The sequence below is a fragment of the Fukomys damarensis genome, unplaced genomic scaffold, assembly GCF_012274545.1.
Source record: "Fukomys damarensis isolate Sample0158 unplaced genomic scaffold, DMR_v1.0_HiC HiC_scaffold_38, whole genome shotgun sequence".
NCBI classification, from domain to species: Eukaryota; Metazoa; Chordata; class Mammalia; order Rodentia; family Bathyergidae; genus Fukomys; species Fukomys damarensis.
Window position 1 is genome coordinate 15,548,854 of NW_022900950.1, and position 26,536 is coordinate 15,575,389.

Below are 26,536 nucleotides of genomic sequence, written 5' to 3' on the forward strand. Positions count from 1 at the left end.
TCTCAAATTGGCCTGTGTACAGCCAATTTAGTTGTGCCTGAGATTCCCTAAACAAGATGTGGAAAAAAATACGAGTCAGGCTAACAGAATCTGTATTTGGTTAAATAGGGGGCACTGCCAGAGAGGAGCTGTTATGAGCTCCCTTAATCCTGTTTATAATATTCTGAAATCTGGTTTTGTTTAAATCAGAGGCTGTTTTAGGCAAAATTAGTCAAGTCCATTTACAAGTGACCCATAAAATCTGTCATATCTGACGCGGCAGTCTCCTCAGCAGTCCTGCTCTGCGGGTACCATATATGTGTGGAATTCTTATCCATCTCACTTCATGGTTGAGTTGCCCAGTGCAACTTAATGCAGGAAGTCTGTCATTTTGATCAAGTTTGATGACTTGACTAAGTTCTTTTGATACGTATCATGGAAAACTACTTTATGATTCTTTAGCTACATAAATAGTAAAGACTAAAATATATAAATAATGTGAACGAACATGCAATAAAGCAAAAAAATCATAATCCACCCATATAATTTCCCTTTCTGGAGGGTTCAGGTCTCTCATGGAGGCTTAATTCGTTAAAACATTACATCAGGTTTAGAGTAGGCATCTTGGGTTCCACTCCTCTTTTCTGTTGTCCCCTCTTTACTTTTCAAAGTGTAGCTAACATTGTGGAGAACTCTGCTGAGCAGAGAAGGGAAAGAAAGGTAGGAATTGAGCCATTTCTGGAGTCTGATTGTAGCTGCTGTCTACCACCTATTTACAGTGAAACAGCAGCATAACAAGAATTCTCCACATATATCGCATTTTAAAAATAAGTATGCTGCTTTCTTCCCATCTTATTTAAAGTTTTAAAGGACCAACATCTAGGTGAAACAGGAAAATTACATGTGCTGTGGATAAAGCTGCCCCAGTGCACCTTCACTGGGTAACAACAGAGTGAAGTGTGATTATGTTGTTGTTTATTTTTCCACGTCTATGGATAATGTCACATTTGTCTGTGTGTATACCTGTTCAGTCTCAGAAATATTTGTTTGACTATTTGTTGACATCAAATAACAGTCTAGACCAGCTTTGAGAGCTTTCAGTGATGCACACAGCCTGCTGAGGCAAGTATGCCATAAGTTCACCACCACTGTTCTAGACCATTAGCTCAAACTTAAGTCTTTAAAATATAAACCCCAATACATTTTAGGGCCACAGATTGAGCTAAAAAGTGACATCTGAGTGTGTAGAATAGAGAACTTTTTTGACCAAATGTATACCAAATATAACTAATATTTGGACTGTAGACGCCCTAGGGACAGGAGGAACTGTTTTTCATTTCTACTAGAACATAGGACTTTTAAGGACATTCACTATATTTCAGGGGTTTTTCAAGTAGTCACCTTAAAATAATTATAAACTGAACTTTGAAGTCATTTTGTGCTATAGCATGATTTTCCAAACTCATAAATAACATTTAATTAAATTAATCTATTTAGGGGTTTCAATTATCATGTGTCTCCCTCTTGTAAGTAACAATAAAATATTTATCTTAATTCTAGTATTTTCTGCCTTTTAAAATATGATACAAAATATAGTGATTTTAGAATATTTAAAAATAAGAACTAAAATTCACTTTTATTGTAGTAATTTTTTTACTAGATGGTTTTATTGTTCTCTGCATCATAACATTTCACTTATAAACCATTAAAGAATGACACAGCTGGGTGTGGTACAATCATAGAACTCTGGAAGCTGAGACAGACCATAAACTCATGTTCAGCTTGGGTAATTTAGTGAGATTTTGTCTCAAGATAAAAAAAAAATGAAAGAGGAGGGAGCCCAGTGAGAAAGCCCTCAGTTCAATGCCCCATATAAAAAAAAAAAAAAAAAAAAAAAAAAAAAAAAAAAAAAGAAGAAGAAGGAAAAGACGAGGAAGAGGACAAGAAAATGAAGGGAGATTACACAGTCCTAATTTAAAGGTTTTTTTTCACAAATCATAAAAATTTTGACTTTGTATAATCTTTCATATAAAAGCAAAAGGGAGAATCTGTACATGCCCTGTTATTTCAAAAGGGACATCATCTGCCAATGCAGTATATCTTGAGACAAATCGCGCATTTTTTCAAGTTGCTTTGTTTTTGTTTTGAGATAGGGTCTCTCTGTGTAGTCCAGGCTGGCCTCAAACTCATAGCAAGTCTCCTGGCTCAGCCTCTCAAGTACTGGGATTACAGGTGTGTGCCATCATGCCTGGCCCAAACTGGACATTTAGAAACAATTTAAAGACATTAAATTAGTTTTGAGGAAGCACCTCCCTAAAAGATTAGTTTTCAAAATATATAGCTTTTTAGAAACAAGGCTTTTGAAGTTTTCTCATTTCTTTTATTTATATATTATTTTATTCTGAATGGTAGCTGTCTGAAGTAGAAGCCAGATTTTCTAAAATGAAATCTCTCACTCTTTCTCTGGGGGATCTAATTACAGCTAGGGAAAGTCCTGCGAAGCCCTTTCATGAAGTTTGTGGCTCATGCTGCTTCATTCATCATCTTCCTGGGCCTGCTGGTGTTCAATGCCTCCGATAGGTTTGAAGGCATCGCCACACTGCCCAACATCACCGTCACTGACTACCCCAAACAGATCTTCAGAGTAAAGACCACCCAGTTCACATGGACTGAAATGCTCATTATGGTCTGGGTTCTCGGTAAGACCTCCACATACATTATTTTCTGGCCAAAAATAGTTATATCAGTTATTGCTGCTTTCTACTAAAACTGTTATGTAGTGAAAACATCACCATTGTAAGTAAGCTAAATAGCAGGCTCATTGAACAACTTGGTACCTAGATAATTCCAATCATACACTTTAATACTAAGTAAATTTTATAATTAACATGAACATAACTACAAGTATACTGTGTTTCAATAATTTGACTTGAATGATTGAACAGAATGTAAATTGTTAAATGCAACTCACTGTGGTGAGCAATTATCTAATTAAAATACTGAAATGTTGATGAAATAATCCACCAACTGTTAACTAATGACCAAAGTTATGCTTATATTGCTTTAGTCTCAGGGATTTTCAATTTCTGTTTTCAGAATGTTTGTTACTGCACCTTATAATAAACCATTTTGAGAAGCTGTGTTAATGCAAAGCTTTAAGTAATATGAGAAAAAATGTTTTTGTTCTTTGATAATAAATAGAAGCTGAAATGGATTTGTCCATTGATTACTAGTGCAAAATCATTTTTGTATATTCTCCTTGTTTCTTCCAGTGTGTTTTTGGATATCTTCTCACTTTCTGAATTAATGGATTAATTAGCTCTTCCCTTCCTCCTCCTTCTTCTCCTCCTCCAACTCCTCCTGCTATCAAGACCAGCATCTTACCCTGGCACATACTACACAAGTAATCTATTACTGTGCTACCTTAGCCTGTGTTTCTCCCAGTTCTAACAGTGGGATGCCTCTGTTTCTTGCATTTAACTCTGCCTAGGACTTCAGTGACCACAGTCTCTCTGGGCTTTGTGGTACCTAGTGCCATGCTTTATATTTTGTAGACGCTCCCAGGTGGTGAACAAACATAGCAGCTTTTTGGCCTCTGCTATAAAATCTAATCTTATTTTGTGTCTTTGTTGTGATAGGAATGATGTGGTCTGAGTGTAAGGAGCTCTGGCTGGAAGGACCTAGAGAATATATTTTGCAACTGTGGAATGTGCTTGACTTTGGGATGCTTTCCATCTTCATTGCTGCTTTCACAGCCAGATTCCTGGCTTTCCTGCAGGCAACTAAAGCCCAACAGTATGTGGACAGTTATGTCCAAGAGAGCGACCTCAATGAAGTCACACTCCCACCAGAGATACAGTATTTCACTTATGGTAAGTTGTTAGTTTCAAGATCCTCTAATGTTTCATTTTGGAAGAAAATCATAATTAAGAGTTAATTAGCGGGGATATGTTTCAGGATCCCAATGGACGCCTGAAGCCAATGGCTGTACTTTGGAACTTTACAAAACTATATTCTCAGGGGTAGCATGAATTCAAGGAGATAGGATAATGAAAGCTAGCTAGGCAGCTCGCTAGACAGATCTTAGTAGTCGTTTTCTTCACTGTCCGGGCAGTTTCAGAAGTTTTAGTCCAAGACCCAGGTTGGTGGGTTCAGTCATAGAAGAGGCATGGTGGCAGGGCCTACAGTGGAGAAAGGCTGCTCACATGATGGCAGCCAGGAAACAGAAGAGAGTAGCTAGGGAGAGAGATACACCCTTCTGGGTCACACCTCCACTGACCTCTTCTGACCAGCCCCTACTTCCTAAAAACAAATCAGCTATAAACTCATTGGTCCACTGATCTGATGATGAGGACAGCACCCTCATGATCCAACCACTATCCAAACACACAGGACTTTAGGGGGACATTTCAGACCCAAACCACAACAATATACTATCTTTTTCTTCCATACATAAATATATACTTCTGATAAAGTTTAATTTATAAATTAGGCACAGTAAGAGATTAACAGTAATAACGAAATAGAACAATTATAACAACATACTATAATAGAATCCCTACCAACACTACTCTTGCACTTTGGGGCCATTGTAAAGTAAAATAAAAGTTTATTGAACACAGATGCTCCAGTACAATGGCAGTCAGTCTGCTAACCTAGTTGACTTCTAAGTGATTAATAGTTAGGTTGCCACTACAGCACAGATACACTGGACCAGGGAACCATTCAGGTTCTCTAAGGGATGGGAGCCAGCTTCACAAGACTTCATACTGGTCTGAGTGCTGAGCTATTTTAAAATGATAAATTATCAATTTCTAGAATTTTCTACCTGATATTTTCAGGGTGCTGTTGACCATGGTTCAATGAAACCACAGGAAACCAAACCTCACATAAAAGGCAACTTGCATATATTTAAATATAAGAAATGTGTTGATGCATATGAGCAGTGCTGAGAGCACAGGCTTTGGAGCTTTGTAAAACTAGATTCTCAGGGGTAGCACAAGTTCAGAGATAGGATAATAAAAGATACTATACTGCTCTGCTGACAAAGCGAACAAAAATTCAGCAGAGGCAGAAAGCAAGTACCAAAGTGATCGTGAGAGTGTAAGCACTAGAGAACCAGCAGAAATGTGGAAGAGGATGTTGTGCTTTCTCACATAGCATGGGATGGGGCTCATGCCAAACTTCTCTCTATGACAAAGAGTGAGGAGAACCCCAACTGACATTCAGGTAAAAGGATATTGATTCTTTCTTGCCCAGAATGAACCAATATTAAGTAATGTAAGCCTCCTTTCCCTTGAGGCCAATTGAGAAACTCCAATTAGCAAATGTTTATATAGTTTCATATTGTATAACTCATTTTACAGTTAAGAAACTCAAGCATGGAATTCAAATGTGTGCTGGTTGTGAAGAGTAACTCTTTATAAGTGTAATCAGGGCTTACATTGCAACAAGTACCTGTAGCATATTTACATTATTTTTTTGTTTGTTTGTTGGTACTAGGGATCGAACTCTGGTCCTTACGCTTGCGGGGCAGGCAGCAGAACCACTGAGCTAAATCTCCAGCCCAGGTTTACATTATCGAAGAAGACTGGAATCCCACTCCAAAATATAAAATTTTTTGCCACATGAAATTTAAACATATTGTCTTTTATTGTCAGCAAGCAAGGATTTCTGTATACCAAGCACGCTGGCTCAGATAAACAAATGATCCTCACTTGTAATTACAGAATTAACTTAGGTTCTATTTTGTGAGATATCTTAGCTATTAACATAACCTAGCTATTTGAATTTATTCATACATATTTACCAACTGTTGTCTAGAAGGAAACTTGTGAATTCAAGCTTCCCTATTTCCTATATGTGTGGTTTTGATGAAATGTTGAACTTTTCTTAGTTTCTGCCTCTCTAAGAAAAGGTTAACGTCTCTATAGAGTCATGAAAGGCAGTGTGTAATGCATATTAAACATTCAATAAGTATAATTTTTGTTGTAACAGATATGTACAATGTATCTATTCTTTTGGAAATTACCCAGTTTGCACAAAATTACCCACTTAGGACTATGCTTAAGTACCAAGGAATAGATTTACTGCAATCTTAATAAATAATCTTGAAAAGATTGTTAGGGTTCCTCATTCAGAATCTGTATTTTTTTTTTTTACTTGCTACAAGTTTTTACACTGCATGGCAGTTTACATTTTCCAAAACAAGTTATATTGCTTGACTAGCACATAGTCAGCACCATTGGGATTCAGTGCCGTTCTCCCTCATCACCATCTGACATTTTACTTGCATAAACTGTTAGATGAACTAACTTCCCCACCAAATATGGAAAAGAAGGTTCATTACAGCTATGCCTATAGAATGACGAATAACTGGTCAATATATCTAATAACTGAGGAGACACGTGGTTATTTTGTCATCCTAGACCTAGTATATGATTTAATCTCTTTATCTTCTGTATTTTATTCTGTTTCTCTCCACTTTAGTGTCTTTATAATAGTATTGCCCCCTTTGGAAGTAATGTAGAAGTTATGTTTCTGATTTAACATAAATATAGTTCTTGAACAATTAATTTAATCTACAGTAGTCTCAACTGACATAAAACCATCAACAAACAAGATAGAGCCTATTTAAGGTATTTGCTTAGTAACAATGGACAGAGAGCTTCATGTTTAATCTTTCTCTCCTTTTTCTAGCTAGAGATAAATGGCTCCCTTCTGACCCTCAGATCATATCTGAAGGCCTTTACGCCATAGCTGTTGTGCTCAGCTTCTCTCGGATTGCATACATCCTCCCTGCAAATGAGAGCTTCGGCCCCTTACAGATCTCTCTTGGAAGGACTGTAAAGGACATATTCAAGTTCATGGTCCTATTTATCATGGTGTTTTTGGCATTTATGATTGGCATGTTCATACTTTATTCTTACTACCTTGGGGCCAAAGTAAATGCTGCTTTTACCACGTAAGTAAAACATCTTACTAAAAAGGTATTATGAAGAAAAATTCTAACAAGTTTGATGAAACAATATTTTGCTATTGTAATGAAGATGTTTTAAGAGCAGGAAAAGGGGCTGGAGATATGGCTCACTGATAGAGTATTTGCCTTGCAAGTATGAGGCCCTGAGCTCAATCCCTGGTATTAAGGCGGGGGGGCGCAGAAAAACAGCCATAAAAAACAGTTTATATTTACATTTGATTGCATTGCTCCACAAATTCATCTCGGGGTTTAGTGCACATCTAATCATAGACTTGATCGGGATTTTTAAAATTCCCAGACAAAAGTGGGTATTTTAAGAGAATGGGATAACAGATTTCTCATGCTCATTGTCTCTTACATTATACATAACATTAAATTTAGCCTTATCATTTTGCAGCCAGTACTATTTCATAAAAGGAAACATCCACTTTTATTTTAATATATTCATCATTAACCAGTACAGTGAGCTGAGTAAGTGGAAGTATAGCGAAATATCTTACCACCCCCTGTAAAGGTGATTCTACTTCCTCCTCCTGGTTATACCGGTTTCTACCCTGTAGATTCACCTCCTGCATGAAGTCTCCCTTGATTTCCTCAGTCAGTATCCCCTCAAAGTCCTTCAGTGTGGCGATTTCCAGGTTGTGAGGTTCTTTCTTACCCATTTGGTTGTCATGAGTATGGGGCCCTCCCTCTGGATTTTAGTCTTTGTATCTGGGAGACCATAAACCCTTCCTTTTCTCCTTTTGTTTGCTATAGTGCCACAGCTGGAAATCAACTACACATTCATTAAGTTCCCTGTACACTAAAAGTAGAATAATGACCCTTGCAGACTTCTAAATTGTTTTGAAATCAATTTTTAAATAGTTAATATAGACCCCCAGTCTTAAGGGTGAAGGGGACCTGAAATTTGCTTTATTGTAATAAAGGAAAAAAAATCTGTTTAAACCTATCAGAAAAAAAGAGCTAACACACATTGCCACTGCTGTGCTCTCCCTCCCTTTAATTCTATGGTAACTTATTTCCTATAATACATTTTCTTCAATTTGGGGGGCATGCAGCATGATGTTGTGAAAAAAATAAGCTGGAAAATCTTGCAGATCAAGACTTTAATGCAGTCTCTACTATTTTTCTAAAGCAGTGGCCTTTGGTTAAAATTACTGAACATTTTTAGTGTCATTTTCTTTATTTTAAGAATAAGTACAGCAAGGTTTAAATAAAGTCATTTCTAGGATTACATAAGGCAAGCTATATAAAGCCTCTTGCCCACAGTAGGAATTCAGAACCACTGGTGTTCTTTCCAATTTTCCTGCCCCCACCTTCCTGACACACACTCCACACACAGATGCAAAGAGAAGTTAGGGGTGGAAGGTTTGCAAAGGAGCTGGGTAGCATTGTGATATTGCTGAATAAATGGCTGAAACAGGTTAGAGCTTTTCTTAGTCTCCTATCAGCACCTCTGCTGATCACCATCAAATGTTTCATAATACAGAGTAACAATGGGACAGAAATCTTCCTAACAACTTTCCCCAGGGCCCAGCAAAATTTCTAGAATTCAATAGATCCTCCATCAAGATTTGTTAAGTGAATGAATAAATTAATGAACTAGTACTTAAACTCATTAATTAGAACCTGTTGTAAAAAGTTTTTAAAGGATTGTCTCAAAAACTCATTTTCTGGAAAAAGGACACACTTTTGAGTTTTTCTTTGCAATAAAATTTGACATGGGTAACTAAGAATTATTTGTTCAGTTCACAGATTGTGATTACAAATCCATCACATGACAAAGTCTGTCATTTAGCAGACAAAAGTAGGTAATTAGTCTAGTGAGGGCTTGTGTACTAACTGATAGCAAGATTAGGAAGTAGATTATGTAAATTAAAGTAACAGTAATCTTTCATTCTGTTGCCTTCACTTTATTTCTAGGAAAGTATTTCTAGGTAGGTAATACAGTCATTATTCATGGCTTTCACGTTTGCAGATTCAATCAACTGTGGGGAAAACATATTCTTAAAAAATATGTATCTGTACCAAACATGTACAGACTTATTTCTTGTCATCTCTTAAAGCATATGGTGTAACAACTATATGCCTTTTGCATTGTATTAAGTATCATAAACTAGAGATGTCTTGAAATGTACAGGAATTTAGGAGCAGGTAATGTGCAAATATAAAGGACTGACTTGAGCATCCACAGCTAGTGATATCCCTGAGGAGTCTTGGAACTAATCCCAAACAGATACCAAGCAACAATTGTATGTTCTTGTGATAAGATTCAATGAGGTGTCTACAGCAAAAAGCCTCTCTTTCTCTTCCCCTGGACTCCAATCTATTCATTCTCCTTGGTTCCCAGAAGCAATGGTTTCTTTCAGCTGCTTTCAGTGATTTTGTTTTTTTGCCCAAAGGAGATTATAAGTAATTGTATACCCTTATTTGTATTCAAATGATAAAATAGTTCACACTTGCAAAATCTTATTTTTTCAATATGAGCACAGGAAGATAGATCTGTCTCACTGGTGTGTAGCAATTCTTTGTCTGAGTGTACAGAATTATTTAGCCCATTCCCTGGATATTTAGGTTGTTTTTATGCTAAATGCAAATCACTCCATTAAAAATCATATTTCAAGCAATATATTTGTGTGTACGGTTTTTGAAGTGGGTTTACAATTTTAATTGTAATTCTGCTTACTCCACAAAACCTGCTGGAAATTTCTAAATTATCTACAAAAAAATAAAGCTCAAAACTTTTGACCCTTTAGGAGCAAGGAATGGGTATTAGCTTTCTTCTGCTAGATACAGAGGGCTTTCACTTGATGATAACTTCAGAAAAACTAGGAATTGGTATCAGTTCCTAATAATTGAGAGAGTAATTTCTATTAAATATCATGACAGAAAAAATTCTACTGTTAGAATTTTATTGAAACTAATTATGAAGAGTTCATTATAATGACCGTGGGTGTGGGGGGAGGATTTACTGGGTGTGGATTGAACGCAGGGCTTTCACATTGAGATACAATCCTTTTTATTTTTTTATTTTGAGATGGAGTCTTACTAAATCCCTCAGTTTCTCAGGCTGGGCTCAAACTTACAATCCTGCCTCAGCCTCCCAGAGTGAGGAGATTACAGGAGTGCACCATGATGACACTTTATGGTGGCATTTGACATCTGTATAGTATCAGACCCTGACATGTTTTTACTTTTCACTTTTTAATACTAAAAATGTTACTTAATTACTGTGTATCTTATTTTTTTCAACAGTGTAGAAGAAAGTTTCAAGACTTTGTTTTGGTCAATATTTGGGTTGTCTGAAGTGACTTCGGTAGTGCTCAAGTACGACCACAAATTCATAGAGAATATTGGATATGTTCTTTATGGAATATACAACGTAACTATGGTGGTTGTTTTACTCAACATGCTAATTGCTATGATTAATAGCTCATATCAAGAAATTGAGGTAAGCTTGTTTTCTGTCTTGGATGTCTCTCTGGTAGCCGGTGACCTTTGCTTCTGTATCTTGGGGTAGAGCTGCAGCTCGAAGCAACTCTCCTGAGTGTGTACATAACCACACTTCCTTTATTCATCCATTGGGCTGGTTCCGTATCTTAATTATTATGAATTGGGCTGCAGGAAAGATGTGTATATAGATATCTGTAGAGTATGCGGATTTCAGTTTCCTTAGTATAGCGGGGTCGTACAATATTTCTACTTTCCATGTTTTGAGGAAACTCTGTACTCTTTATATCGTGGGTGTGCTAAGTTACATTCCCTCCAACAATGTAGAAGTGTTCCTTTTCTCCCACGTCCTCACCAGCATTTTTTTAATGTTTTTGTATTCTTTATGATGGAGTTAATATTGTTTTTTCTTCCTTGACCACTAACTGTCTTATATTTTGCTTTGTCTTTGAGAGGGGCCAGGAAATTCTGGTTAAAAAACAGTGGGTACAGACTAGTAGCGGTGAACTTATGGCACACATGTTATTGTGTTTTTCTCTTAAGACGAAAAGAGTTAATGTATGAGTTTTGTTTTTTTTTTTTTCTAAACAAAAGCCTCAGTCTTCAGTTTCAATTGCAGTGTTGACAGCTTGTAATAAATAAATGCGTTTGGGGTTACAGTTTGGCACTCGGTCTCTAAAAGGTTTGCCATTACTATGGACAAGAGCATAAGGAAGAGACATTTTTAAGTGAGTGTCATAAAAATGATACTTAGTATATTATGTTGCCTTGTATATTATATGCAGATAAATGTAAGTTACCTACTTCAAAAAATAATGTAAATTCATTGCAAAAATGTACACCATTACTAAAATGCTTAGTTTTAAATATTCTATTTTTGTGACTTAGGATGACAGTGATGTAGAATGGAAGTTTGCACGTTCAAAACTCTGGTTGTCCTATTTTGATGATGGAAAAACATTACCTCCACCCTTCAGTCTGGTTCCCAGTCCAAAATCCTTTGTTTATTTCATCATGCGGATCATTAACTTTTCTAAATGCAGAAGGAGAAGACTGCAGAAAGACCTGGAGATGGGAATGGGTAACTCAAAGTCTAGGGTAGGTATTGACAATTTACCAAATCCCTAAAATACACGTTGTGTCTCTTTCTCCTTGTCTTTTGACATTTGTTCATGAATTTGCATGTGTGAACTTAAAACATGTTGAAAAATAACTGTCCATCCCATCCTCTTTCATAGACTAATACTTAATATCTGCCTAATGTTTCAAGAAGTCACTTAGTCTATGCCCTGCTTTCAGTCTTGTAAACTACTGGATTAAAAGCAAGCAGACAAGGGCCAGGGATTTAGCTCAGCGGTTTGATGGCCTGCCTTGCAAGTGCAAGGATCTGAGTTCAATCCCTGATACTCCCCCCCAAAAAAGCAAGGAAGTAAAAAGCTTCTTTAACTTGTTAAAAGTAAACAAAATAGTTACTGTTTAAAAAACACTTTGTTTTCCTGTGTTATGTGCTTCTCAACTGTTATTCTGAAGTTAAATAGTTTTAACCTCAGATTTTCCTGTTCTTGTTTATATAGCTTATCAACACCACACTCTTCTTGTTTGAAGAGAAATTTTAACTTGACTAATAATAGCTTTTCCCCCCTCCCATATCATAAACTAGATGTGGGTCTGAGAACATCCTCAAAACACATAAATACCCCTTTTGTAAATAAAACAGAACAGTCACCCATTAAGTTGTCCTGGTCGAGTCCCACTTAAATTTTAACAAAGAAGCTAAGTTAATGATGGCACTTGATCAGCATGAATTTAATTTTCAGAACTGGAATTGGCACAGAAAACATAAGGATATGGGCAAACCTTGATAATAGAAAAGAAGGCAGTTAGCAAGTATGTGGATTAAAATATAATATTGTTGTGTAAAATTAAGAAAATGGTGCATGGCTACAATACTTTGGGAGCTCGAAAGACATTAATGTAATTTCCATAAAGCATAGGGTTTTTTGAGCAGAGGTAGGTATTTTTTTTTTCTCGGATGAAGCCAGGGGAAGGGGATCACAGCAGTTTGATTTCTTTCTTTTTAAGATAGATATGAGTTTTCAAGATTTGTAATAACCCTGTAATCTTATTCTTTAAGAAAATGACCTTTAAATCTTTTTTGTCTGGCCTGGATATGGGCTATTATAGCTATTAGGTTGCAAGGCAGTGATTGCTATGATGTGTCGAGATTTAAAGTAACACCTTGTAGGTACACAGTGAGAAGCAGTTTAATGTAAAGGAAGCAGCCTCAGCATTAGACCTGGATTTGAATTAACCTGAAAGAGAGGAAACTGTAGGGTTATTGTGAGGATTATATATAGATATGCAAAGTTCCAGCCTCAACAAATATCAGTGCCCTTCCTTATTCAGAGCCTTGTGCAGCACTGTGAGGTAGGTATTACTATTCCCATTTTATAAATAGGATATCTTATAGGCCATTCAAATAACTCCCCTATGCAAGGTCCTCTGGGCTAGCCAGTGCAGTGCAGTGTGGAATTGGAGTCTTCAGCTGCAGGTGCCTAGCTCTCACTGTTGCACTGGCTGCCTCTTATGTTCAGCAGTTGAGTCTGAGTTTGGTTCCTGCCCCTCTTCTGCATGCACCCCACCTTCAGCTGTGGGATAGCTGGCTCTTAAAGGGGCCTGGCTTCTGCAACTGCTAAAATTGACTTTTTTGAGAGAGAGCATTGTAAGTTATAAAGAGACCACTTTAAACTTTATGCATAATCATAGACACTATCTATTGAATTTTAAGAAAGATTGAAGAAATTCTATTTTTCTTTTTTTCTATTTTAGAAGAGAGGAAGGAGTGTCAAGAAACCTTTGCTGTTAACCTACACAGCTAACCTCAGCCCACAGGCAGATTCTGACCTCCAGTGGCAAATTGGGAAATTAACTTTGTTAGCCAAAGTTTTCTCTTGGCATAACTTTAGAACAGTTAGGAGGGTCCTTGCCTGTCAGCGCCACTTCCTGCGCCCCTAGCCTCCCACTCCTTGGAATGGTGGGAGTCTGGTGGTGGGGTGAACATACCTTTTTGGATTGGGGCCCCTGCTTGAATCACACCGTGTAGGTGGCAGCTTACCCACGACTAACAGGAAGGCCCTGCTCACGTACAAAAAAACAAAACAAAAAATGGACAGTGCCTGCCTTCATATGCCTCTTGCTTTCTGCTCCCTCCCACTCAAAATCTAAATCTTCAGGAGAAAAGAAAACTAAACTTCTTTAGTCAAATTCTCTCCAACATTGTGATGCTGGCTCAGTATAAAGCCAAGATGCTTAGGCAGATGTATTATTTTGGCCAATATTTGAGGACTAGAAAATGCTTGAAAGGTAGTGTGTTTCTATTCTAGTCTAGGAGAGGAACTGGGTCTCAGGAGCAGATTGGAGCATGTTAGATGACTTCTGGATGCCATGAGTACATTTTACTAAATGTATAAGGTCCCAAGGAAAAATGTTTTTAATATGAGCCAACTTTTAAAGATAAGGTTCCAATTACCAGTTCTACACCTTGATAAATGTGAGCATATTTCTCACATTAATTTTTACCTTTGGAAACATATGAAATCATTTCTAATACACAACTTCTACACAGCATTCTCCCAAAATATGTTGACTTTATAAATGTTATCAAGGAAAATAAAATAGGCTATATTTCTGATTCCAAATAAATGTATTCTGATTTACTAGGTTAATTGTATTTTTTCCTAGTTAAACCTCTTCACTCAGTCTAACTCAAGAGTTTTTGAATCACACAGTTTTAACAGCATTCTCAATCAGCCAACACGTTATCAGGTAAGAATTCATTAGACATCTCTCTATTTGTGTGTGACTCCATATGTGCTTCTGTGTGTGTGTGTGCATGTGTGTGCACATAGTGAGTAGTACTGTCTTCTCCAGGTAAATTCTGAGGATAGTAAAGAACTGGGAATATAAGAGATTAGTTGGAGGAGACTTGAGAAATCAATCATTTGTTTTACTTTTAGCTGATGGAGTTTTCTTTTTGCACTATTGAAGGCAAAGTGTTGCTATAGTTTCCAAATAGCACTTGCATAAACCTTGATCTGGAGAAAGACTTGGGAGATATAGTATATTAAAATGAATGATGCTCTCTCAGTATGAAAATCTAATACATTTCTCCGGGTTTTTCTTTCAGGTGATCCTTTTTCCAAATAATTGTTAGGCTACACCATTTCATCAGTACTACTTTAAAATGTTTTTTGTATTTTGATGTTGGACATGACATTTGAACACTATTCTTCAACTCACAAGAGGTTATGGTCCTTTATGTTTGACATGATTGATCATTTTGACCATCAGGTCTTTAGATTCTGAGGTGTATGAGGAACAGTGAGGATCAAGGAATTTATGATATCCAGTTGTGTTTATTAATGGGTTTAATCCTAGTCAAACAATTTTCTTGGAAGTAGAAAATTCTAAAGAATTGATTGGCACATTCATTATCAAACCTTACTTTAAAAAAGTTTTATTAGTATATGTTTGCAATACACCATAAATATATTCATTAAGGGAAATTGGTACATATATATTGCATCTTGATTTTTTCAAAGCTTTACTTTTAATGGTTACATTATATTCTATTATATGGTTGTATTAGTTTACAGCAGAACCTTGACTCACAGACTTTATCAGTTCCTGAGTTCTGGCTGATGATAATTCAATATAGCTGAGATCCGGATGTTTACCTGGGTACTCACTATAGATAACAAGAGTCATTAACTTAATTAACCCAAGTTGTAAATAGGTCAGGCCGGTGGTAACTTGAGGGTCCACTGTATTTCATCAGGAGTGTATTGATAGAAATGAAAGATATTCCCAGTATTTAGCCATTATAAGCAACACTGTGGAAAATAACCTTGCATATTTGAAATTTCAAATATGTACACTATGTAGAATTATCTGGTTAAATTATATGCACATTATAATGTTTTAGCTATTGTCAAACTGATTGATGGGACTCGTACCAATTTACAGTCTTGCAATAAATGTATGACAGTGCTCATGTCCTCCTTAATTTAAAAACTATTTATTATTATGAAAGGTTTTTATCTTAGCCAAATAGTTAAAAATAGTTTTACCTTGCACTTCTTCAATGTAAATAAACTTGACCTTCTTGGTAGGTTTAGTTTCTATATTTTTAATACAATATATATTTGCCTTTTAAAAATTTATTTGAGACAGGATCTCAATTTGTAATTCAGACTGGCCTTGAACTCATCATGTAGCCCAGGCTGGCCTCAAACTCATTGTGATCCTCCTGCCTCTGCCTCCTGAATGCTGTGATTACAGGTGTGAGCCACCATGCCCGGCTATATTTACTTTACTTGATGGTTTTTTGTTATTAATTAAAAGGAATTGTTGATATTTTAAGAATGTCAGCCTGTGTGATATAGGTTGAGAAATTTTGACCAGTTTGTTGTCTTTTTAAAAATAATAGGTTTAATTTTTCTCATTTTGAACCTGTTTATTTTTGTGTGGTCAGCTCTATAAATCTTTTACAATTCCGGGTATTGTGTAGTATTTGAAAATATCTTCTGCAATATGAGATTATTTAATACCTTTTTATACCCACTTTCTTTAGTACTGTACTTTAATTTTATACAAAAAATTTAATCCATGTCAATAATACTGTAATGTAGTTTGTGGGATGGGGACCCACATTTTTTTCCCGGATGATTACATAGCTGGCTGTGTTGAATAATCTATCTTTTCTATTGATATGAAGTATCAACTTTATCATTTTGTAAATTCCTATGTCTATTTAGATTTACTTTCAAGTTTTCCTTTCTGTTTTATTGTTTCATTTTTTAGGCTCTAACTACATATTTTAATTATTATAATCTTGTGAAAATCAAGCTGAACATACACATGCACATCCACCCTTACTTCAGAACCTTTATTTTATAGAATTCCCTGGCTATTCTTTTTCTTTTCTATTTAAATTTTAGACTCAGCTTGTCAAGTTAAAATATATTGGTATTTTATTGAGACTATGTTAATTTAAGGAGAATTGCAATTTCTTTCTTTCTTTCTTTCTTTCTTTCTTTCTTTCTTTCTTTCTTTCTTTCTTAATGCTGTGCTGGGGATTGAACTCAGGACCTTGAATGCCAGGCAACTGCTGTGCCACTGAGCCGCATCCCCCGTCCCACATCCTTTATTTGTTCAGGTCTCTTTTGTGCATGTCGTGTCGTTTTAAGTAGTGTTCATACCATTAATGTTAATTGAATTAATTTGGTGCGATTCACATGGAACTAGCAAATACCAGTCACCGGCTGAAATAAAATAAACACTCATTTCTCTTCTCTGTCCTAGAACTCAGGAGGTGGTCATTCCAGAGCTCCTGGTATACTACCTAGCTATGTCAGGGACCCAAGCTTTGTAAAACATATTATTGTTTCACAGGTGGCCCTTTCCTCCCTCCCCTCTCCTCTCTTCTCATCTCTTCTCCTCTCCTCCTTCTCCCCTCACCTCCCTTTCCTTCCCGTCCTCTGCTTTCTCCGCTCTTCTTTGTTCTCTCCTCTCCCCTCCCTTCCTCTCCCTTCCTCTCTAGTCTACTCCTCTCCTCTTCTCCCTTTGTCCTCCTCCCTTCTCTCCCCACCACCCTCTTATTTTTGTTGTTTTTTGAGACAGGGTCTCACTATGTAGCCCAGCTGGTGATCAGTGATCCTCCTACCTCAGCCTTCTAAATACTGTACTGGGTTTACAAGTATATGGCACAATGCCTGGCTCATGGATGGCTTTCTGTCTAACATTATTTCATGATTCAGGAAAGTTTCTGGAGCTTGGGCTATTACTTCTGTATTCCAAAATACACACTGGGCATGAAGGCCTGTAATCCAGCGCTCTGGGAGGATGAGGCAGGGGGATCATGCATTTGAGTTGAGTATAAGCAATTTAGCAACTTAGGAAGACCCTGTCTGAAAATAAAATGGGGTGGAGATTGTAGCACAGAGCAAAGGTCCTACGTTTGATCTTCAGTATCACAAAGAACGAAAAGCCGAAGGAAGGAAGTTCTTTGTGTAAGGAAAGTCTGGAAGTTGCACATACTGCTTACCTACAATAGTGGCTGGAAATAGAGCTCTAATTTCAACTGGCTGTGTGCCAAGCTACAAAACTGGGGAAAAGAAGTGGCCTTCTCCTGTGAAGTAGATTATATTATTTATCTTGGTGCTTATCTTGCTTTAAACATTCTTCTATCTCTGTTTCTTGATTTGTAACTTTGTCTTTTGTTTCTTCTGCTCTAAAGAATGTGCTTATTTGATCTTTCACACTTTTCCCCTTCCCCTACCTGCTTTTTTTAAACCATTGATTCTGAGGGGGAGGAGGAAAAACAGTGCTTTCTTTGACCTTCTTAGGTTCCAGTATTGGAGGCCTGCAAATCCAACTGACAAAAGACAAATTAACAAGAGAAAAACAACAAAAAACACCCAGGTATGGGTACTTTAAAGATGGAGTTAGAAAGGCAATACAATTATTGAGGCATGGCAAGGCAATAGCAAAGGAATTTGGGTTAGTAGTAGGAAGTGGTGTGAAGATTAATACTTGGGGAAAACTAATGGAAAATGAAGGTTATTTTCTCAGAATTGTTTTGTACAGACCATCCTGGTACTGTACTGAGCTTCTGTGTTCAGTGACAGTGATTGTATGAGTGTCTTCTAGTGTGCGAGAGGGAGACAGAACAACTTTCCCAGATGACAATGTATGTCCTCAATTTAGGCAAATAGCTGAGAGTAGAGAATTCTTCCTGTCTTTGCTACTTCTTTATTGAATTCAGCTCAAAATAATCTTTAGACCAAAGAGACATATTTGGGAATGGCATATCCCAATCCTTTTCACTACCTTGTTAGGATTATATCCAGAATTGCTTTAGGTTCAGTCTTACAGTTAGGTAGAATCAGAAATCACTACCAGTCTTTGCCATAATTTTCCATTGATCTCTTTGTCCGCCTAAGTTTGTCTTATAGTTTCTTCAAGAAGAACTCATGGGAGCTTTGTTCTCAGGTTATTGCATGTTCTACACTAGTTTCTTTTTTCTACATGTCTATATTGAGTAAGTATAAAGTTATTCGGTGATACTTTCTTTAAAATGTATATGTAGACATTGTTCTACATTAGTGGAAGTGTTTGAAGCCAGCTTGATTGTATCTCATATCGTTGACCTGAAGTTTTGGGTTGAAATACCCCAAATTTTCTTTTATCTTTTAAATTAAATATCTTGCTATTTATTGTTCTGTAGATGGATGGATGTCAATTTTTCCTGGCACACATCATAGCCTTTCCATTTGTACATGAAGTTTTCATATGTTCTGAGTAACCTCTTTGAATTATATCTTAAAATATCCTTTTTTTCTGCTCCATTGTTTTGGGTCCCCTCTTCAAAGACCACAATAGTTACTGTGTTTTTCTCTATTTCTTTTGAATTGTTAATCTAATCTGAGTTTTGTCTTCTTTTTTCTTGTGCTGTATCTTATCTCTGTCTTCATTTGTGCTGCTTCCAAGTTACCCTTTCATTTCTGGGGTGATTTTTCCTCTCCTCTTCTTGAAATTTGTCATCTTATATATCATTTCCTTTTTTTTTTTTTTTTTTGTACTGGGGATCAAACTCAGAACCTTGTGCTTGTGAGGCAGGCGGCAGCACCACTGAGCTAAATCCTCAACCCTCATTTCCTTCTTTTGATTCATATTTTCCTTGAATCCTTTGAGCTTTTAATTCAAAGACATGATTGCTTTGTATTTTTTTCAATGACACATTTAAGTAATGGCATTACATGTTCTCACCTATTCTTTCACATTTTTGGTCACCATTCTCTATTTGATATTTATTTTATCCTTTTTTTCTTGGATTCTCTGTATATATTCCCTCTAGATTCTTACTCAGTTTTCAAATGAGGTAAGTTCTTAAACAGCCGCTTAAAGGAGGCTGGAATAGGCCCGGAGCTTGTTGGGAGCACATTCTAGCCCAGTGGTGGTGAAGCGGTGGCAAGTGTGCCACAGTGGGCACGCAGAGCCCTCTCTGCCAGCAGTCGAGCCAAGTTGTCCCAGAAGTTAAGCATCAGATAACAGTTGTTTTTCTAAACTAAAACCTCAGTAATTCAGGTTTACCTGGAGTTTTGCCATTTTGCAGTAAATAAGTGGGTTTTCAGTTACAATTTGTACACTGTCTCTAAAGAGTTCACCATCACTGTCCTAGGCTAATGAGAATTTTCCTCTAAGCACAGGATTGGTTTTTGTCAGTTCATTCATTATTTTTCCTCATGAAAGAATGACACTTCCAAACTAGTCAAAAGACAGGACATCCCCCCAACATACAGTGACAGAGTACGCCTGACCTTGTCGTTTGCCACACAGCCCATCTGACCTTTTCAAATGTCCTTCATACAAGAGGGCTCTTAGTGCCTGCACACTTCATATGACAGTTTGTTTCTGATTTTTATTCTCCTTGTTTCTGAGTGATTTAGAAGTACAAAACTTCCTATTTGAGGGTAAAGACAGGAATCTTTGTCAACTTCAAACTTCCAATTGGCTGAAAATTGTTATACCTCCTTATGAGATGGTGCTTACTAAATGCCTAGAGACTCGAGAATCCTGTGCATTTCACGTTTTCTAAGGAGAATTATTTGGAGGTGGGGAAATTATTAGCCTGTGGGACAATGTGCTGTGGCTCTCAAAAAGTGACAGTAGGAAAATAGAAACTCTGGGTGGGGAAAAGTCTCGATTAGCTATAAACACCCCAGACTTTTTACAAATGCTATAATTATAATCAGATAAAAATGTCTTTAGTATCAACTCCATGAGAGCCTAAATCTGTTTAGACTGCTGTAACAGAAATACTGTGTGTCCTTAACAACTAGCATGCGTTTCTCACAGTTCTTGAATCTGAAAGTCCGAGATGAGGCACTTGGTTAGCGGAGGCCTTCGTTCTTCTCTGTGTGTCTTCACGTAGCAGAAAAGGGCCAAGGACATTCTGCAGGGTCTCCTTTATAAGGTCACTGATCCTACTTGTAAAGGCTCTACCTTCCTCACCTAATCACCCACAATTCATGAATTTTGGATGAACAAACATTCAGTCCACAACGAGTGGCAACAATTGCCTGCTTGTTGATGAATTTTTGTTTCATGCAGTGTTATTATTATAGGTATCATAATAGGAACTAACCTTTAAACAATTCCAGACCTTAGTCTGTTAAACAGAGATTTTTTTTTCCTTTAAAGTGGTAACCCTTGGAATATACTAATTCTATGGTGCTATCACCATTCAGAACACTGTCAGAATACCTTTAAATAATTACTCTTGTAATTAGTTACCAAAAAAGTTTGCATTATTCTGTAGTTGCTGGGCTCAACTAATTTTTCATAAAAATTCAGTCCTATGACTTCACATTTTTCCAGAAACACTTGTATCTGTTTTCCAAATATTTGTGGCCCTTACTAACAGGTTTATCCGTATAAGTTTACATCCAAATGAGAGGTTCCTCTTCAGAATACTGAGATTCACATCTTCCCCAAGAGGCAACAGAGGAAGAATTTTAAAAACACTTTGATCAATGGCAGCACTTATATTTTAATTAATTATTATGACACTCTGATGTAATTCTTTTATTGCATAAAGAATCTTTTTTAAATCCAAGGATGATTTGTTTGCATAGTCTGGAAGCACAGTCTGTGATTAAGTTCTTCTAATTTTAGCATTTTATTGATTACCTGTGTGAGTTCGATTATTTCAAATTGAAAGCACACAGATGTGCTTGGATCTTATTCTCTCTGGTGTCTTTTATGGCAGTTTTATTTTAACAAACAATTTCAGCCTGGGGAACTTTTCATCTACATAGTGTCGGGCTCTGGTAGTGGTCTCTGATTCAGGCCACGAAGGTGGTCATTGCTAGCTTGGTTTGACTGTAAGTATATGGTGGTTCTTCTTCAAAGGGGGCAAAACTGGGCTTTCTCATTGAGCTCCATCCCCAGTGAGCTTCCTAGCACATTCAGGACAACCTCTGTTACACATGGTCCTGGGTAATAAGGATACAAATACAAAGTCCATGCCTTCAGGGATCTTTCCGCTAGGTGATACAAGAATGTCTATATATGACATGTAAATAAACATTAAAACAAAGAAATTAAAAAAGAAACAAATAAATAGAAATAAAATGCTATGGAACTCAGGAAAAAGCCAGAAGATTTGAAAGTTAAGTAGAAGCAGCACCAAATTTATTTGGTGTTGTCCCAAACAACAGAAATTAGGCCACTAGTTAGAAGGTACAGCTTTGACTCAATACAAAAGAGTTGTCTTCTATTAGCTAAAACTGTCCTCAGAATGGATTAAAACAGCTGTCTTGGAAAAGTGGCAGGCACTGATTCACAGTTTATACAGGGAATGTGTAATAGAAATCTTTCAGGGAATCTTGAAATGAGAGTATGAAAATAATTTTGAAAAACCCTGGCTTCCAAGCTCCTTCCTTCAGTGTTAACTTTATGCTCTTGACATTCTTATGTTTACCCAGATCAGTGGAATTATCTGTAGTCACACATTTTAGATGCTAAAATTTATAGTGCAAAACTTACAGTCAAATTTAACTTCTCTGTAGAATTATTTTTTAATTTTTTATTGAGTTTATTGGTACATTCTAGGTATACGGTATAGTTACATTCATTATCTCTGTAGAATTAAATGAGAGCATTCATGTAAAAGTAACTGATAGAGTACTTAACAGTTGTTAGTTGAATTGGAATCAGTACAAAATAAGCAAAAGTTTTGGCTCCTTTTGAGAAGGAATGTATTCAACTACCCATTTCTTATTCCTTCCTCCAGTCTTGGGAGGGGGTGAAAAATGAACTTGGGTGTGTTCGCAGAAAAAAGTGAGTTCCAGCTTTGGGAACCTCTTTCTGAGTTTTCCATACCCTGGACAGAGAAAATTCATAGTCCACACCATAACGTCACAACAGCTTCTTGAAAGAATAACTCACAGGCTTATATTAAGAAATGTAGATAATTCTTGTAGGTTTGTAGAATGTGAAAGTTAATCCACAGACTTCTACTGTGTTTCTTAGCTATTTTCCCAAAAGGAAAAAAGAATGAATCTGTTTACCAGTCAATTTAACTTTGTGTGCTTGACTGATGGAAGAATCCGTTGGAAATTCAGTTGAAGAGAATTTAAACTTGTGACCCAAAATCCCCTGCTCTGGCTGCAGGGCGGGAGGGCCCGGAGGCTGGGGCGCCGCCTCCTCCATACTGACGGAGGACCAGCAGGGGTCCAGCGGCCACCCCTATGAGGAAATATGAGAGACTGGAGAAGACTGGGGAAGGCACACATGAGACAGTGTTCAGGCCAAACACGGGGAGACCCGTGAGATGGTGGCTCTGAAGCTGGTGAGGCTGGATAACGACGACGAGAAAGGACCCAGTTTAGCCCGCTGGGAAATTTGCCTACTCGAGGAGCTAACGCGCAAGAACATTGTCGACCTTCGTGATGTCCTTCATAGTGACGAGAAGCTGACTTTGGTTTTTGTGTTCTGTGATCAGGACCTGAAAAAATATTTTGACAGCTGCAGTGGTGACCTCGATCCTAATATTGTGAAGTCCATCCCTCTTCCAGCTACTGAAAGGCTGGGATTTTGTTGTAGCTGAAATGTGCTGCACAGGGACCTGAAGCCCCCAAACTTGCTCATAAACAGGAATGGGGAGCTGAAGTTGGCTGACTTTGGCTTGGCTTGGGCCTTTGGGATCCCAGTCTGCTGCTACTCTGCCGAGGTGCTCACACTCTGGTACTGCCCACTGGATGTCCTCTTTGGAGGACAAGCTGTACTCCACATCCATCAACAGGGGGTCAGCTGGGTGTATCTTTTCAGCCCTACCTGATGTACCCAGCCACAACATCCCTGGTGAATGTTGTGCCCAAGCTCAACGCCACAGGAAGGGACTTGCTGCAGAACCTCTTGAAGTGTAATTCTGTCCAGCACGTCTCAGCAAAGGAGGCCCTGCAGCACTCCTACTTCTCCGACTTCTGTTCCCCCTAGGCCTGGCCTGTTCGTCCCCACAAGGGATGGGAGGAAGGGCAGGGGGTTGCTGAGGTCCCAGCCAGGGTGAGGCCATCCTGGCCCGAGTTCTTTACCCCCTCCGTGAACTTTAATTTCATAAACTGGCTCCTTTCCCACAGTCTGCTGATGTGGTGGGGTGGCTGTGAAGGGGACTGGGGTGCCAGGCTCCACCACAGCATCCTCTGCCACGCTGCTTCCAGCGCAGTCACACCCAACTGGCTACACCCTGCCCCCAGACTAAGGCTGGAGACTTTGGCCCCACCCTTCCCTGCTGGGGTAAGGATGGTACTGTCCTCCACCCCCGTGCTTCTGCATTTTGTCCCATGTGGTGCAAAGATGGGCTTCCCCCTAAACAGGGAGCAAAGGGCTGGCCTGTCCTATGGCTGTCCCCCTCTTTCTCCTCCTCCCCCAAAACCTGTGGGAAAGACTCAAAGATCTGGTTCTGCTGGAAATGCCCCTGCTCCCCTCTGCCAATTTTCCAGTGGGTGCAGCACAACAAAAGAAAGAAAGGGGTCCAAGGCCAGAGCCTGAGATCTTTCCTGGCAAGAGGGTTCCTCCGGCCCTCATCTCAAATTGAGGTCTTTGACTCTTGTGGGGAGGTTGGGATGCAAGAACCGTTCACCTGGAATGCTGAGAGCAATGGCATTCAGAGGCTGTGGCAGGCAGGAGGGCTGCTGAGAGTTTGAGGCCAGCCTGTCTCACAAAAAAGAAAAAGAAACTGTTCCCAAGGAGACAGGCTGTTTGCCATACCTGGTCCCAAACGTGAAAAGAGGGATCATGACCTTCAAAGGAGGATGCCAGTCTGTGTTCTTAGAAGTGGGAGAGCGTCTTGCCTTCTCCCCTGCTTGCTGGGCCCAGGGTAGAACCCCCCCTTCCAGCTGTGCCCTGATAGTGCACTTAGCACCCATTGACCACACCCTGTGTCTCCCCACCTTCTGGGCTTGGGGAGAGGGTCCTCCCCATAAATTCATTTACACAAAGGTGAAGAAAAGAGAGAATTTAAACTTGTGACATGAATTTTATGGCCCTTGCCTACTGTAGCATCATTTAAAAAATTTTTTTCAAGATTATATGCTTGCAGTAAGTACATTCATCATGGGAAGTTGCTACATTTACATACTGCAGTCCTTTTGACTTCCCCTTTCCCTCTCCTCCCTCCTTGCTTCTCCAGTCTCCAGGTCCCCTTCCCATCTCTGTAAAGTCTATCTCACTGTTTCTTACATCTGTCATTTATTTTGCTCTTTAAATTATTTATACTTTGGATTTTTCATGAAAGACCATGTTATATCATTATTAAGGTAGTATAATCAAAATTTGTTTTACCGAAGTGCAGATAGGTAGAGATGATAATAATTAACACGTACTACCACTTTTATAAGATAGAGTCCAGCTTTCCCACGGCTTGTAGATAATGGAGTCACAAATCAAACCGGGACAGTTTGTCCTTGCAGTTCTTAAATATTTTAATGAAACTAGAGCCAAGAAGTAGTTGAATAGAAAAAACAGACACACACACACACACATACACACACCCCCCTCAGGAATTATTGCAATAGGAGAAAAGAGACCTCAAGGAGAGAGTCTTTGTCAACTACTGCACAACACTGCCTTGAATTCACCAGGCAAACTTCCTAGTGGAATGGAAATAGTGAATGCTGAATGTCTTCTCTGAGGGGCAGACCATGTTTGGAATTCACTTCAATTACCTTTCCACAGGACAGAAGTGGCAACCCCTCACCAGGTAGTGTCCTGTGTGGGGAAACGGATGTCCTTGTAACATCAGGTATCTTCTTGCCTGGTAGAGGGGCTCAGTGGTGAATACATTTGAGGTGACACTTTCTGTGGGTTAAATGGCAAGCTTAAAACATACCAAATTTTGAAGGGGAAAATTTTAGGCCTGTACATGTAATTTTCCCTGCAGGTTAAAAATGAAATGGAGATGACTAGTTGTGCATTTTTATTTTCCCTTCAATGAGGAAATTTAACATTAGTGGATTTTTTTTTCAGGCTATTTCTAGAGAACTTCTGCTTTAAATGTATTTTTAAAACATTCTATTTTCTAATCATTTTTCCTTCTGGCAGTAAATATAAGATTACATAGACTTTTTATAACCATTGTTTCAGATAATGTTATATAAATATTTTAGAGAGTATTATATGGAGTATTTAGAGAATTAGTTCAAACCTTAATTAGTTCAATAATTTTCAAACTTTATAATACAGCTAAACTCTTCTAAGTAGGAGCAATGCTTTTACATGCATGTGATTACTTAATCTATACAAGTATATATGTTTTTTGAGACAGGGTCTTGCTATTTAGTTCAGGCTGGCTTTGAACTCACAAAGTAGCCCAGGCTGACCTTGAACTCACAGTGATCCACCTGCCTCAGCCTCCCCAGTGCTGGGATTACAGGTGCATGCCACCACATTCAACTACACAACTTTTTATAAACTAAGTTTCATTATGCACATTATAGAGATGAGGATCCAAAAGCTTAGAGATTGAGTATCTTAAGTTTTCTCAGCCAGTAAATAAATGCCTGTATTCAAATTTAGAGACATTTTTACTCTAAACACACTGTGCTCTTACTATAATTTTTAAGAAATAATTTTTGTTGAAATGGAATTTTTTTCTTTTTATTGAGTTTATTGGTACAATCTAGGTATACAATACAGTTACATTCATTATTGGGATCCTGTACCTTTACATGATAGGTCTTGATTCTCATTTTTTTAAATGAGAATACTTTATTAGTTTCTGTAATCAAACCCACATAGATATGACCTTACATATTTAATACAGTGCATTACCCCTGTATAAATGGAAAAAAAATAAAATAAAAATTTAAAAAATGAACATTTCTAGACCAATATGGCTGTCAATTTCTGTACAATGCCACCTCAACACAGTAAATTGGGATAACTTTTTCCAAAGTTGACAACACAGTTAAAGATTCCAAAAATTCAAATTATATATATATATATATATATATGTGTGTGTGTGTGTGTGTGTGTGTGTGTGTGTATATATACATATATATATAC

General features: G+C 37.8%; 1 protein-coding gene and 1 pseudogene across 4 annotated transcripts in view; both read left to right on the forward strand.

The window, feature by feature from the left end:
• Positions 1 to 26,536, forward strand: part of Trpc3 (transient receptor potential cation channel subfamily C member 3) — a 153,237-nt gene that overhangs the window by 115,305 nt on the left and 11,396 nt on the right. For 2 of the 4 annotated variants that reach the window (XM_033759997.1, XM_010611072.2), the window contains 6 exons: positions 2,462 to 2,678; positions 3,618 to 3,851; positions 6,679 to 6,943; positions 10,214 to 10,409; positions 11,297 to 11,506; positions 14,150 to 14,233. In XM_033759997.1, coding sequence (XP_033615888.1) covers positions 2,462 to 2,678; positions 3,618 to 3,851; positions 6,679 to 6,943; positions 10,214 to 10,409; positions 11,297 to 11,506; positions 14,150 to 14,233 — 1,206 coding nt within the window. Of the gene's footprint in view, positions 1 to 2,461; positions 2,679 to 3,617; positions 3,852 to 6,678; positions 6,944 to 10,213; positions 10,410 to 11,296; positions 11,507 to 14,149; positions 14,234 to 14,594; positions 14,785 to 17,814; positions 17,888 to 26,536 lie in introns of those variants that run through there. The other 2 variants (XM_033759998.1, XM_033759999.1) reach the window with 2 other exon arrangements.
• Positions 22,440 to 24,784, forward strand: LOC109117650 (annotated as a pseudogene).